This window comes from Equus caballus, chromosome 14, assembly GCF_041296265.1.
Source record: "Equus caballus isolate H_3958 breed thoroughbred chromosome 14, TB-T2T, whole genome shotgun sequence".
NCBI classification, from domain to species: domain Eukaryota; kingdom Metazoa; phylum Chordata; class Mammalia; order Perissodactyla; family Equidae; genus Equus; species Equus caballus.
The window spans coordinates 48852336-48868613 of NC_091697.1; the positions used below are offsets into that span (position 1 = coordinate 48852336).

At 37.9% G+C, this 16278-nt stretch overlaps 1 protein-coding gene across 1 annotated transcript; it reads left to right on the forward strand.

The window, feature by feature from the left end:
- Positions 1-1212: 1212 nt before the first annotated feature.
- Positions 1213-14512, forward strand: YIPF5 (Yip1 domain family member 5). The gene is made up of 6 exons (XM_001503927.7): positions 1213-1527; positions 2072-2191; positions 9391-9563; positions 10401-10546; positions 11965-12146; positions 13521-14512. The coding sequence occupies exons 2-6, from the start codon at positions 2082-2084 to the stop codon at positions 13681-13683; spliced, it is 774 nt and encodes a 257-aa protein (XP_001503977.1). The 5' UTR covers positions 1213-1527; positions 2072-2081; the 3' UTR covers positions 13684-14512.
- The last annotated feature ends 1766 nt before the right edge of the window (positions 14513-16278 follow it).

Below are 16278 nucleotides of genomic sequence, written 5' to 3' on the forward strand. Positions count from 1 at the left end.
CCTTTGGAAACAGGTCCCGGAGCAATGGTCTGGTTTCTTTTGTGAGGACCACAGAATTTTGGTCCCAGCATATAATGCAAGGACTCACAGTGTAAATTTTAGTACCATAAGCCCCGAAGACAGTTCTGCTCATTGGTTAATGCCATGGCATTTGGAGTTAGGGTGGTCGGGATTCCTCCACTTTGAGAAAGTGATTTAACACAGCAGCCAGAGCAATCTTTGTAAAAAGTACACAAGCTAATTATGCAACTCATCAGTTCATACCTTCAGTGGTTTCTCTTTTCTTTTAGAACCAACACTGGAATCCCACAAAGCTTTCCATTTCCTGGCCCTTGCCTGTAACTCCAACCTCAACTCCTATGTGGCTCCCCTAACTTGCCTTCAATCACCCTAGCTTCATTTAGACCAATAATTTCAGAACTCTGATGTTGCCCAAAGGACATCTTGCAATGTCTGGAACATTTTTAGTTGTCACAAGGTGTGTGGGTGGAGGGTGCTACTGGCGCCTAGTGGGTAGAGGTCAGGAATGCTGCTTAACATCTTACAGTGCACAGGGCAGGCCCCCACAACAATCACCTTTGTTAATCGTGCAGAGGTTGAGAGACGTTAACTCACACCACATTTCCCCTAAGCCTGGGCCTTGCATACGCTGTTCTCTCTACCAGAAATATTCACCTCTTCTCCTCCTTTTCCCTTCCCCCCTTTCCTCTAATTAACTCCTATTCACCCTTTTGATCAGACCTTATAGTGTCTGTCCAGATTCTTCTTCCCAAATGAATATTACATCCTTTCAAAGAATTATGAGGCACTTAAGAATATCAGTAATAATTTTATTTGTGTTTGATTACCCCTTCCCCACCAACTCCAGGTGAGTACTATCTAGCTTGTAGTCACCATAGTATCTCAGTACCCTCAGCAGCTAGCATAGCTAGTACAGACTTGTCATGCAATGTTGCACTCAACGTTACTAAGTGAACACTTCACACCCTCACCTATAAAAGGAGAGTAATACAGTAACTATCTCATTAGGCTGTCACGAGTAAACAATACACATAAACTCCTTAGCACAGTGCCTGAATCATAGTAAATGCAGAGCGCCCGAGGCTATGTAGTTTGCGGACAATGGATGGACTCAGTCAGTTTCATTGCAGCGCTTACACGCTTTCCTCCAGAACCTCGGTCTACTAACGAAATCTCCCTTCTCTTAACCAGTAAACACCTGCGGCGCCTGCGCCTTTCTGCCTCCGCAGCTAACAGGCTGCCGAGTTTTCCCTCTTCTCATTGGCCCGCCTCGAGACTAGTTGGTCGATACTGCGCATGCTCCATTCCAGATCACGTCTCCCCCGCCTACCCCGGGTCCGACTCGAGCCCGCAAAATCTGTCACCGCGCCTGCGCGAGCCGCCGTGCCCCGGAAGCAGTTCTTTGGCCCTGTGACACGTAGCAACGGGTCCAGTTCAGGGTCTAAAACTGAGTTTGGGGGTTATTTGGGGCTGCTGGAGCTACTGCCGCCACCGCCTCCGCGTTTGGTGAGTGTCCCAGGCCCGTGGCACACCGTTCGGCTTTTCGCCACACCTATGCGGCGCGGTTCGTTGTGCGGCGCCGCGCCCGCGTCCCTTCGCTCAGACCCCCCTCCCTTTCAGGCCCTGCTGTGACGCGGCCACTGCACCTCAGGCGCGGCCTTCCAGGAGTCTGCACTTTCCTGGCACGCCCGGGCCTTACTTTGCAACGAGGCAGTCGCGTTGCCTGTTGTAAAGCCCTGTCTCGTGATGAGGAATCATCCTTGTAGTTGTTGGTGTCTTAGACCCCCGTGGAACCACTCCTCTCACGACCCTGCCCCTAACCCAAGGCTTAGGAGCTCCTTGAAGTGGGGGCGTCTTCCCGGGCCTTCACTTAGCGACTAGACATTTCTTCAGCACCCCCCTCCCCCGATCCACCCTTCAGCGCTGCTCCCCAAAATTCCGGAAGAAATATTTGCCGCCTTCTGGGAGTATTTGCTTAAGGAAAGTATCGGGAACAAATTCAGTAAGATCTTGGGCGTCAGTACTATTTGCCGTTTCTCTTCTGTTGCAGATCGTTTGCAATGTCAGGCTTTGATAACTTAAACACGGATTTCTACCAGACAAGTTACAGCATCGATGACCAGTCACAGCAGTCCTATGATTATGGAGGAAGTGGAGGACCCTATAGCAAGTAACTTTTCAACTTTGGCAATTTGTTTAGTCAAGATTGCAGTGGCAGCATGTACCCAGCATGTTTGGTTCTCCCTGAACGTGTGAACGTGTCCCTTATCAGGATTTTTCATCATCTTCCTTCCTCTGGAGAGATCTGTGATACCGAATGGGTTTGAAGGGATTGCCCTATTTAGCGTTGGTATCTTCTGCAAAATCTTTAGGTGTGCTGTGGGCGGAAAAGGAGATCGTTGAAGAACTGTTTCCTAGTAAGAGTATTTCTGCATCATTTAAGATATGTAGCAGAGCTTCAGGTACCCAGAAGATAGGCTACGTAGTCCACGGGACCAGTTAAAAATTAAAGTCTTTTGACAGCTTGTTTAGTAGTTAAATCAGTCCAGCTTTCAGACTTTGTCGACACTAACTGGAATTGCTTAGTGACGCTATTTAGCAGTGTCATGCCTTTTTATGAATCATGAGGTCACTTTCACATAGCAATTGATAATCAATTTTATTGCTTCTCTTACCACAGCTTTATGGTCGGTGCACACAAGTTTCCAGTTGCAGATTGAAGAGTGGGACTCAAAACCTTTCAACCCTAAACTGTTTAAAAAAACAGAGGAAAACTGATAAGACTGATCTTTTTATAGTCCCTGGTGTTTGTGACAAAAATACATGAACTGAAGGCTTTCTGCCAATCTCCTCTAAGACATCACATCCTTAGTTTCGTAGGACCTTAAAGATAATCTTATCAGCTTCCCATTCAGTAAAGGAGTTTCCTTTATCAGGGTTGCTTACCCGTTTTTAGATGATCCAGGTCCCCATTGAGAACCTTAGAAAAACTGTGGGCTCATTTGTGAGAAATATATGCATGCACTCAAACACGCATGTAAATGTGCATATAACTTCGATCGGTTCATGTGTCATCTGATGTTCATCTGTGGACCCTGAATTAAAAACCTCATGAAGACTATCATAGGATGACGGCAAGGGAAGGCTGGGTATCCAGTCAGTCTGAGAGAAATGTGTAATACTAGAATGTGTTTGAATTAATTAATCTGAATGAAAGCACCCAAGGATTTTAAAAATCAAATTCAGCCCCACGGTATGGTCTGTCTTGGATAGGCTATACTTTTTACAACTTACAGACCCCTTGAATATGCTTAATTTGACGTAAGGTTTTTTTCTCCCTAAAACTTAATACACTGAACAATGGGAGTGAGCATGTAAAAAATACTGTGAATCACTTTTTCCTTTCCGTTAAATTCTCAATTACGTACCATTGAGGATTTATTTCTTTTGGTCAGTTAATTGGGCAGAATTGGAAGAATCATGTTGAGAATTTCCCATTCATGTATTTACCTAAATAAGTATTGTTTTGTGATCGTTCTGTGTATGAGAGGGCAAATGAATGTAAGATGGGCCCGAGAGCAGCTATGGGGCTTTGGAAAACCTGTCTCTGTGTGTGGGCCTATTTTTAACCAAATGGTATTGATGTTTGGACCCAGAACTCTTCCATTTAGATTGCAACCTCCTAGGTTTATCTCTCTCTGCCTTTCTTTCCTATCCTGTCCGTGTTTGCATCACTTAAAGGTGTAACTTATCCTTTCATTTCACTTACCATCATCTTATTTCAGTTTTCCACAGAGTAGTTGTTTAGATATTCTGTTACTAACTCTTCTCACAGGTCCATTCCAACCAAATCATGTACTTTACGAGTAAGCATTGCTTCGGTACTCATGAAGAACTTTTATTCCAAGTGCTTATATAACCCTTACTGCCAGTTAATGAATGTGAGTTTATAGATGATGCTTAGGAAAACAAGATGCCTAATGTGTTAGTAGTAATAAATTTGGGCCTCTGAGCTTTATGAAACAATTGGACTCTTCTACTTCTATATGTACCTTCAATTAGAGCTGAAGCCTAATGACATTTGAAATGTCCATCTCTGTTTGTCAAATAATATTGTTTGTTTTGATAACTTGGTAACAAAGATCAGTTGATAACTTTCAGCACACTGTTGATGAAAATCTAGATTCCAATAGCATTTATCTTGGATTGTCTTCAAGTTTGACTTATTATTAGCCTGTCATTCTGTATTTGCCCTATGAAGTCAGCCGTAACATTTTGCATAGGTTCCTCTATAGGTATTTTCCAAGTATCATTCCTACATTCATATGACAAAAAAAGTATAAGGCCCTCTCATCTTAATCTGTTCAGTTTTATGAATGTCATATTGGATAGGTCCCACATTGTATTCTAGATATGCCTATAAAATATATAGTAATACCAATTATATATTTTTTAAAGTATTGAAGGCTAGTATTTTTTTCTTTTTTGTCTTAACTGGTAATACCTTTATGGACTGTCTGAGGATTTTCCTGAACTTAAGTAGCCAACCCCATCTGTTAAGAGGCTTTGTCTTTGTTGTTGGTTCCGAGTGTTTCTGAGAGTATTGGTTTACTGTTTGCTGCTTTTCCTGATGTAAAAGTGTTGATTTAGTCTATAATGTTCATGTCTACCATGTTACATTTTAGTTTAAAGCCAGCAGGAGTGAGTCAGGAATTTTCCTGACCAGGTCCTGCCAGAGAAGGAAAATGGTAAAATTCCATAGTATTACCTTTCTCACCTTTTATTTTGAAGAAAGAACGCTAGTGCCACTTTTGAAGCTATCATTTGCTTGCAGTATTTCTCTTACGTGAAACTTACCTGTCACTATATAAAGCACTGTATCAGTGGTTTTAAAGTGTGGACTGCAGACCCCAGAGGGCCCTTGAGACCTTTCAGGGAGTCTTTAAGTTCAAAACTATTTTCATAACAATACAAAGATATTATATACCTTTTTAGGTGTGTTGACATTTGCACTGTTGCACAAGCAATACTTAGTACTGCCGGTACCCAAATATGAATCCAGACAGTGGCATCAAATTGTTATAGTAGTCACTGTGTTCTTCATCACCACACACTTGTGGGGAAGAGGGGAGAACCAGTTTCATTTAAGGATGCCCTTGATGAAGCAGTAAGAATTATTGTTTTATTAAATCCTGACCCTCGAGCATGTACATTTTTAAACTAATTTGTGTGACAACATGGGAAACAGGCATAAAGCACTTCTACCTCATGCTGAAGTACAGTGATATCTCTAGGAAAAGCAGCTGTGCAATTTGGGTTGCAAGCTGAACCAGCTGCTCTTTCATGGAAACCATTTTTATTGGAAAGAACAACTGACAAACTATGGTTATTCAGACTTTCTCAAAAAGGAATAAAGTGAGCCTGTTACTTCAAGGAAAGCAATTGGCAGTATGTGTGGCCAGTGATGAAACTGGAATTTTCAGGCAAATGAAAATTTCAGAAAACTTGTATCCATCACTGTGAATTTGTCAGTCTCTCAGTATTTAGCCATTTTTCTGATGAGATCAGTGATGTTACTACAAATGTGACCTTTAAAATATTTATATTTTATATATATTTTCATATTAAACGTATCAGTATTTGGAAGATGTGCACAACTCATGCCAGTATTTTCTAAGTGGCCAGTGCATGATGTTACAAAATCATACATGAGTAAAGAATGGATCCATTCAAAGTGCAAGACAGATCAATGTATTGTAATGTAACAGAGTATAAAAAATTCATCAGTATTTTTAATTTCTGCATTTCAATTTAAGTTCAAAAAACTACCACTTTTCTTTGAATTTTTATGTAGTGTCATAAAGACTATTCATGATAATTTGAAAAGATTATTGAAATACTCTGTTTTTCAATTGCATGTCTGCAACACTAGATTTTCTTCAGATGCTTCGACTAAAAACAATATATCACAACAGATTGACTGCAGAAGCAGATATAAGGATTTTTAATTATCTTCCGTTAAACCAGACATAAATAAGATTTTTCAAAAATATAATACAGTGCCACTTTTCTCACTAATTTTTTGAAATAATTTTTTTGTAAAAAATGTTTATGCTAACGTAATAGATTTATTGTTACTTTAAATGAATTAATATTTTAAACATTTCTCAGTTTTAATTTCTAATATGATAATTATTGATAGATATAACCTACATAAACAAAAAATCTTTGGGTTTCTCAATAATAAATTTTAAGAGTATAAAGGGGTCCTTAGACCAAAGAGTTTGACACCCACTGGTTTATACTATTCTTGTTTTTCTGTTGCATACACTTCTAGTTATATTCTTTCTCTCTCTTTCTTTGTGTTCCTGTGTGTGTATGAGAGAGAGAAAATAAAATACAGTCTGTTTATACAGATTGTAAAAACCTCCATCTGGAGCTTTTCTAGCTATTTCATAAACTGAAAGGTGGATTAATGATACATCCTAACAGAGATCAACACAATAGCATATTGTACTAAATCAGAAAATGTGAATTCTTGTCCTAGTTCAGCCAGCTAGCCCTGTGGGCTGTGTGTGTATGTGTGTAAGTAAATAGAAATCAACCTATTTGCATACCAAAATACTGGGGAAATGCATATACAGAAAAAAATAGTATAACTGTCTCTGTAAGGTAGGATTTTGGGGTGATTTTTCTTAGAATTATTAAGAGTTGGCCACTGGGGTTAAAAAGTCTAGTTTTGAATCTTGGCACCACTATGGACAAATCATTTTAACCCAAATATCAGTTTCCACATTTTTATGATGGAAAGGATGGTAAAATCAACCTCATAGAGTTATAGTGAGGATAATATGAAATAATTCACGTTAAACACTTATAACAGTGCATCACACAGTACCATTCAAAAAGGTTATTTATGTTTTTGGAAATTTTCAGTACTTAGTATATACCTATAACATACAGCATATTTAGAATTAATTTCAATAAATAATAAATGTTGTACAACATTTTTAAAGCTGCAAAGGTACAAGAGTTTATAGTGTATAAATTGTCTTCTGTTTCCCATTTCCAGATCCCTTTACCTTCATAATTATATATACAGATATATATAATACACACACATATACATAGATGTAGATGTATAGATAAAGATATATTCTAAAAAGCACAGCCATGATGGGTGCGTATGGTATACACTATTCTGAACATTGGCTTTTTTCTTCTTCACTGAATATTTCTTTTTTTTGTTGTTGGGCGGGGGGCAGATTATCCCTGAGCTAACTACTGCCAGTCCTCCTCTTTTTGCTGAGGAAGCCTGTCCCTGAGCTAACATCGTGCCCATCTTCCTCTACTTTATATGTGGGACGCCTACCACAGCATGGCGTGCCAAGTGGTGCCATGTCGGCACCCGGCATCGAACTGGCGAACCCTGGGCCGCCGAGAAGCAGAACGTGGGAACTTAACCACTGCGCCACTGTGCCAGCCCCTGAATATTTCTTGATTATCATTCCTTATCAGTAGACATAAAACTGCCTCATTCCTTTTAACAAGTGCATAGTAATCTGTGCCCATATCACAATATATTTACTGATAGCTATTTATATTGTTTTGTTTTCTATCTTTTGATGTTAAAATAATGCTGTAATGAATTCTATATTATTATATAGCAAAAAAATAAGTAGTATTTTTTTTAAGAATGGATTGTACTAGTGTGGTAAGTCTTCAGAATACCACTGGAATCTCCAGAGAGCTATGTATAGTTAAAAATTCGCCATTAGTTTGCTTTACTTTTAGTCAAGATGTTCAATTAATTGAAAAATTAGATTTAACTTTAAAATCTCAAGTAATATCAATGGAGATCATTAGATTTTTATATTTATCAAAAGGGAGCTATAAAATTTTAAAATGTAATTAGACTAAAGGTTATCTAAGGCTTCTCAGATCTCATTTTTTGAAATATTTTACTTTTAAAATAATTATTTTATTTTTAGGGCCAGCCCAGTGGTATAGTGGTTAAGATTACGCACTCTGCTTCAGTGGCCTGAGGTTCACGGGTTCAGATCCCGGGCACAGACCACACATCACTCGTCAAGCCATGTTGTGGCGACATCCCACATACAAAAAATAGAGGAAGATAATACAAATAATAGAGGAGGATACAAATAATTGGAAGATGTTAGCTCAGGGGCAATCTTTTTCCAGCAAAAAGAGCTGGCAACAGATCTTAGCTCAGGGACAATCTTCCTCACCAAAAAAAATAAATAAAAATAAAATAATTATTTTTGCTCTGTATTTCTTACTATGTAATTACATTAGTCCCACTGATAGATAGTCATATTTTTCCAGAATCTGATGAGACAGGTCTTTAAAGATACTGCTTCAGTATCCTTTGTTCCCTGTTGTTATCATCACTAAAATAGCCTTGGTAAGTGTTCTCCTTCTAAAATGCAGGATTTGCTGTAGCACATATCAAATGAGACGATAGATGTACAACTCCTGCGAAAAATTAAAAGCTCTATTTAAATGCAAGGTGTACTAATAATGTTTTGTTGTATTCAGACAGCTTTCACAAAGGACAAGCTTGATTCTTCCACTCTGTGGGTTGAAATTGATGGTGGTTCTTAAGGAGATTTACCCACTTGCAAAAAAACATACTACAAAGAATAAAGAAGAATGATTTAACGTTCAATGGAGATCCAAATTACAATGGAAAATTACATAATGTGTAGTACAAAGTCTGTCATTCTAAGCTTTCATTCATAGTCTTAGGCATAAATTTTATTTCACAGCTATCTTTATGTTATATATACTCACTAAGGGGTAAATATAGACAATATTCTTAAGTTTTAATTTGTTGATCCCCTGATGTTTAAAAGTTTAATAGTTTGTAAAATGCTTAAGTGCTGAATAAGTGAGTGTTGGCATCATCAGGAAGATTCTCTATAAAAAATAGACAACTTTTGGGGCTGGCCCCGTGGCCGAGTGGTTAAGTTCGCGCGCTCCGCTGCAGGCGGCCCAGTGTTTCGTTGGTTCGAATCCTGGGCGCGGACATGGCACTGCTCATCAAACCACGCTGAGGCAGCGTCCCACATGCTACAACTAGAAGGACCCACAACGAAGAATATACAACTATGTACTGGGGGGCTGTGGGGAGAAAAAGGAAAAAATAAAAAAAATCTTAAAAAAAAAAAATAGACAACTTTTCATTGTAGATAATCAGCTTGATCTTAGTAATCATTTCAGCTACCATATATAAAAACTGGCAGAGTAGATATCCTAGGAATTGCGTGACTGAGATTCCCTAGCTGCCCATTTCAGCTGTTGGTGGATTGAAATACTTCTGAGAAACCAACTTCCTTTGATTTATAGACAGTATGCTGGCTATGACTACTCGCAGCAAGGCCGATTTGTCCCTCCAGACATGATGCAGCCACAGCAGCCATACACTGGGCAGATTTTCCATCCAACTCAGACGTACACTCCAACCACATCTCAGCCATTCTATGGAAACAACTTTGAGGATGAGCCACCTTTATTAGAAGGTAGGATTGGTCGTAACACTTTATGGTACTTTGTAATATCCAGCTGGTCAGTGAAAATAAATCTTAATTTGGAGAAGTTCTCCTTTCCTCTAAAAGAATAATGTAGAGAGAAGTTTTCTACTAAGTGACCCATTTTGAACACAGTATAAATGAAACCACATTGAGCCCGAGGGGACCATATTTTTAATAAATCTTTGTAAAGGAATAATAAAGTATGTCAATATGTATGCGTCTATTTTTACTTCAGATTACTGATTAAATTCTATCAGTGGAAGGAATGAAAGGCAATAGCATGCTATTGCTTATTCTACCTGGAAATAAGCTGGCAGGACTGGTAACATTGCTGAAAAGTATGGTGGTTTTCAAATTGTATTCCAAAACCCATAAAGCAGTAGCTCTGAACATTTTTTTGGATCAGATACCCTTTGAAAGTCTAATGAAAACTGGATACTCTCCTCAGAAAAATGCACACATATACATAGAGACATGGTTTTGTATATAATTTCATGGAGCCTCCAGGTATTCCTGAAGCCCAGGGAAAGAACGCTTTACTATGAACCCTTTCCATATGTTCTTTGCTCTGCTGTCATAGCTGAGAATGTCTATTTCATCGTATCCATACTCTTTTCCAACACCAAACCAGAAATTGGATATTTGTTGAATAAGCACCCCAGTCAGTGAAGACTGATATTGAGGACTCATCAAAATAATGTCGTCTGGTAGTGCTAGGTCCTCTTGATGCTGGATGTCTCATTTTGTCTTCTGATCCAGCATAGATTCTGGTAAATTAAAGATGTCGCAAATCCTAATTGACTTCCTTAATTTCTTTTCCTTTAGAATTAGGTATCAATTTTGACCACATCTGGCAAAAAACACTAACAGTGTTACATCCATTAAAAGTAGCAGATGGCAGCATCATGAATGAGACTGATTTGGCAGGACCAATGGTGTTTTGCCTTGCCTTTGGAGCCACCTTGTTACTGGTAAGGTTTTAGTTTCAATTCTCAGTATGAGATTAAAGAACAATCTTTAAATATTCCCCCAAGAGCCATTTTTGAGATTCTGCTTATATGTCAAGTGTTTGGTGTGTTTTGAATAGTAGTGAGTTGCTTGAATTTATGAAAAGTTGTAAAGATAATTGTTAGTATTTGTTTTCTTTTATCCTGTTGCTGAATTAGAAGAGATAAATGATGTAATGCATAGAAGATGGGATTTTTAGTCAGAAAAACTGGGCGTGAACTCAGTGCTCCTACTCTGTCCCTGAGCAAGTCATTTAATCCTTCAGCTCCCTCCGATAGATAAGCCTGTGCTGCCCACCTAACAAGGTTTTTTTGGAGATTAAGCAAGACAGGTGATGTGAGAACACTCTGAAAAGTTTAAAGCACTGTACACAGAGGGGGTTTTATTCCTACCGCATGAGTGAATTCAGCAATAAACTCAGCTGAGGTTTTTCAAACTCCTGCACTCTCAATCAAGTGTTTTGAAATAAATATTAACATAATCTGCAGAGGCATTCTCAAGATGGAGTTTTGTATGTCAAAAGTCTTACAACCGGAAACTTTTTGAAGGCTTCTCTGTGGACTGATTTTAGTGATAGTGTGACCTGAATACAACATTTGTGCACATATCTTGATGAGAGTACTGTAACTCCAATTTAGCTAGTCATAAGTCCTCAGACTGTTCAGTGATGTCTTTTACAAAAGCAGAAGGACTGCTTTTGTCAAAGGACTGTATAACTCAACTAACACTTTGCAAAAATAATGAAAGAAAAAAATATCTTCCATTATATTCCTCTTGCCTCATTGTTAATCAGTTTTCTTTTCTCCTCCCCTCCCTACAGAACTCTGGCTTCCTGTTTATCTGGCTTCCTTTCTCCTAGCTCCTCTACCACCCATATAATGTGAATGATGAAATTATTTCTGCTGTTAAAAAGATTATGGCTACATCTGCCGATGAGAATAAATTGCTTCAGGCAATTTTGGTGGAATTAGCTAGTTTCTCAAGTGATATTAGCTATTATCCAAACATTCTGAATGATTTTCCTTCTTGTCTCAAGTTTATTTGCTTAAAATCAGTCAGATTTCTTTTCAGAAAGCTACTATTTTAGTTGATTGTAGCATGATTTTATATCTTTATTTGTTCAATTCTATGCCAAGTGCACATGCTAACTGGAAAATAGGAAATGAAATATCTATGTATTGGGAGGTGGATACTTGAAACTTAGGAAAGATGTAAAAGCCAGTCTGCACAGTGTTTTACTTCTCTGCGTAAAGAATAGATACCTGTGTAGATTTTGATGCTCACAAATTGAATATCTTCTACATGTACCATTTTAGGTGAAATAAGGCCAAAAGTAACTTATTTTTTCCCCTTTAACCTATAATCTTTTCTTTACCCATAGGCTGGCAAAATCCAGTTTGGCTATGTATATGGGATCAGTGCAATTGGATGTCTAGGAATGTTTTGTTTATTAAACTTAATGAGTATGACAGGTGTTTCATTTGGTTGTGTGGCAAGTGTCCTTGGATATTGTCTTCTTCCCATGATCCTACTCTCCAGCTTTGCAGTGATATTTTCTTTGCAGTAAGTACTGATCTTCATTTTGGGTTGACTGACAATTCTCTGTATTGGGTTTTACCTCTCCATCAGTTTGAGATAAATCACTGATTCAGCAAGCACATTGGATTGTGCCTCTTGTGAGTGAGGACTGTGCTGCTTGCTTTTCAATGATGAGCAGTGGAACTGAGAATAAATTTAGAAACTTTTTATACCATCTCAACTTTTACATACGATAAAGAATTTCCTAGTTTTGTGTTTAGTTACCAGTGTCAGTGAATGAATTGAACAGTGGTGATTGTTAATATAAATATTGCATGCAAAAGGTCAAGTTGTTAAAATTATACTTACCTACTCTGGTATTTTTTTAGACTATATCTGATTTCTTAAAGACGTGGAGCATATGTTAAGGAAATGGGTAGTAAACCCATACTCTATTTGGCAACTTTTTAACTGAAAATGAAACATATTCTTTTTATGGCAAGAGGCTGTTACAAGCTTACCATGTTCTCAGATGTATTTTAAGCAACTTTAAATCTAATTTTTTAAATAATATTTTAGATAAGATTAAAAAGAAAGATGTAAATTAGTGCTGATAAAATAATATTTTAGGTAAGGTTAAAAAGAAAGATGTAGGATTACTGATGTAATCCTTGTGGCTAGTGTGCAGATGCTCTCAACATTTCAAGCTCCTCCTTGTGGCTAGTGCTGGACACAAGCAGTAATAGGGCTTTGTTATACCTCGTAAGTTAAAATGGAGGTTTAGGAGAAGAGCGCCTATCAACTAATTGATGCTAGAGATTTGGCAAGATGATGGCTTCATAGTGTTCCTGCTCTGGATAAAAATGCTTCATATTTTCAGTGTAGAAACTGCTTCATTCTTTTCATTTGTTGAGATTAATATATTTATATTTGAATTTTATGGAAGGTATTTTCTATTAAAACAGTGTTTTCCCTCCAGGGGCAATTTTGTTCCCAGGGACATTTGACAACGTCTGGAGACAGTTGTGCTTTTTGCAACTGTAGGGGACACGAGTGCTACTGGTATCTTATGGGTAGAGGCCAGGGATGCTGCTGAACATCCTAACAATGCACAGAAGAGCCCCCACGACAAAAGTACATCCAGCCCAATGTCAGTGGTGCCAAGGCTGAGAAACCCTATGCTAACAGGAGAAAAATGTAGTTATAAATGAGCTTTTTATCACATGAAATAATTCAGCATCATTGAATTCACTGAGAGAGACATTTTAGCATTTGGAAAAAATCTTGATTATTTCTGCAGATGACTACATGTGGCTTTAAAATGCTTTTCTTTAGAATTGGTTATTGTAGTATTCTTACCTAACTAAGCTCATCTACTGCCTTATTTGCCCTCCCCTTGTTTTTTCTTGTCCGTTACAGAGGCATGGTAGGAATCATTCTCACTGCTGGAATCATTGGATGGTGTAGCTTTTCTGCTTCCAAAATTTTTATTTCTGCGTTAGCCATGGAAGGACAGCAACTTCTAGTAGCATATCCTTGTGCTTTGCTATACGGAGTCTTTGCCCTAATTTCTGTTTTTTGAACTGAATTTATCTGGGATGTGGACATCGTTGGGCAAAATACACAAAAAGGACTCTGAACTCTTAAATTGGACCAAGAAACTGCTACAGTGCAACTCTCATGCAGATCCAATGTTCGACTGTTGGAGCAGTGGAAGTAAACGTGTATCTATTGTTCATTTTTATGGAACTTTTGAATACTCTCTTGGATTTACCTGCAATATGACTAGCTTTAAGTGTTTGTGCTTATACAAATAAGAAGTGCTATTTCTTTCCTGTTCCTGCAGCCTTTGGAAAACAACTTTTCTCCATGCAAATTACATTAGGGTGTTTTTGATAGATTTTTGTCAACTGTGGAAAACTAATCACAGAGCTGATAATCTTTCTTAAAAACAACCCACTCATAGTGAAGAAGACACAAGACGTACTACAGAAATACTTTTTCAAGGAATTAGGAAAGAAAAATTCCCTGTATTCTCGAGGCAGATGTGCTTGAAGCAAAAAAGTGAGCCCAACCTAGAGTTTTATGAGTTTGCACTTCAAAAATTTGACATTCCGTAAATTATCTCATGAAATTTTTGCTAAAATTCGTCGATTCAAGAAGTTCCCAGTCTACCTTATTGTAGACGTGAAATGTGAACATCTGTTTAGATATTAGCATTAACTAAACCATAGTGACCGAGGTAGGCCACATTAATGTTCATAGTTGGGTCTCCATGTTTCCCAGGCAAAAAGAAAATCACTAACCTTTTTTTGAGAAAAATATTTAAAATGTCACAATTTCAATATTGCAGTTATCAATGTAAAGTGCATTTGATGCTTATTAATTAAAATTTTCCCAATTCATTTAAACTGTGTTGTTGAGTTTACTTTTGCTAAAGCACTGTTCTCGGTGTCCCATTTTCTTTCTTTATTTTTTTTTTCTTTTTTTGAGGAAGATTAGCCCTGAGCTAACATCTGCCATCAATCCTCCTCATTTTGCTGAGGAAAACTGACCCTGAGCTAACATCTGCACCCATCTTCCTCCACTTTATATGTGGAACACCTGCCACAGCATGGCTTGACAAGCAGTGCATAGGTCTGCACCCGGGATCCGAAGTGGCAAACCCCAGGCCATTGAAGCGGAACGTGCACATTTAACTGCTGTGCCACCTGGCCAGCCCCCTCAGTGTCCCCTTTTCTTTAACTAGGATCTGATTTTGCCTTGTATCCCAATTTATTTTAAGCTTTAAGAATAGAAGTCATCTAGTATAGAATCAGGAAAACAGAGATTAAACAAGCAATTTATTTTGAGTTACAACATTATTTCTTTGTATTAAGTTTATTTGGTTTATATTGTCATGCTCTCTTGCCAAAGAAACTGTAAGAAAATACTGTATCTTTTATATTGATCATTGGCTTTTTCTGGAGAAATGGCCGATGATTCTGGACAAAGCTCACGTTTATGAGAAAGATGCCATATGGGGAAGAAAATGTTGCCTTTTTGTAAAAACAAAACTTTCAGACTAAATAAAAAGAAATGCCAAGCTGACACATGAATGGCTCTTTTTTAGAGCTAGTTTTCAATCATAAAGGGAGATTAAGATAAAACATATTTCTTATAAGAATATGATCACTAATCTCTGGAGTCACACAAATATGTTTTTCTTTATTAATATGTAATTTTCTGGAGGAATACACTCACTAATAATTAGTTTGGGGCTGGGTTTTCAAACTTATGAAACTGTTTTAGAATAATATTTTTTATTGTAATCCTTGGATAGTATGTTTCTTGCCTTTTTCAGTTCAATTTATAAGTCTCCACACTTCTTCTTAAGGCACATGTAAGGAGTGACTTCTGTTAATACCCACTTCTTCCTCATGAACAGGGTAGATGATGCTTTGGAAATTAAATTCTTCCACTGTTGGTTAGACTTAAGACTTAATCTTCAGCCAAATTCCCCAAATGAATCAAGTTTTCTTTAGTTTTTGCCTCTCTCACCCCCGAGAAAATGATTTTCACTTCAAATCAATGTTGTGGAGATTTTTGTTGGTTGTCTTTTATTTGACTCAGATGATTAGGTGCGAAACCATTTTATATTATTCTTCTCAAAACAGCTATACAGTGGAGTTAAATTTAACGCAAGAGTTTAGTTCTAGAACTTGCTTGGTTACATGAAGGGTAATGTATAGCCAAAATTTCCCTTATAAAACTCTTAAATCAAAAATGCAGTATTTGGGGGCCAGCCCTGTGGCCTGCTGGTTAGGTTCAGTGTGCTCTGCTTTGGTGGCCTGGGTTTGCATCCCAGGCACAGACATAACCACTTGTCAGCCATGCTGTGGCAATCACCTACATACAAAGTAGAGGAAGATTGGCACAGATGAAGTTCAGGGCTGAACTTCCTCAAGCAAAAAAAGAGGATTGGCAACAGATGTTAGCTCAGGGCGAACCTTCCTCAGCAAAAACAGATACTGTATCTGTAGCCATATTTATGCATACTTTAAGAACTAATATGCTGTGTCTCAAAAAGTACTATGTGGTGACTTTTTTTCTCGAGCCTTAAAATAGACTTTTGTTTCTTCAGTTAAATACGAAGTAGAATATCTGGCTTGCTTTTAGGACCCATTTTATACCCAAA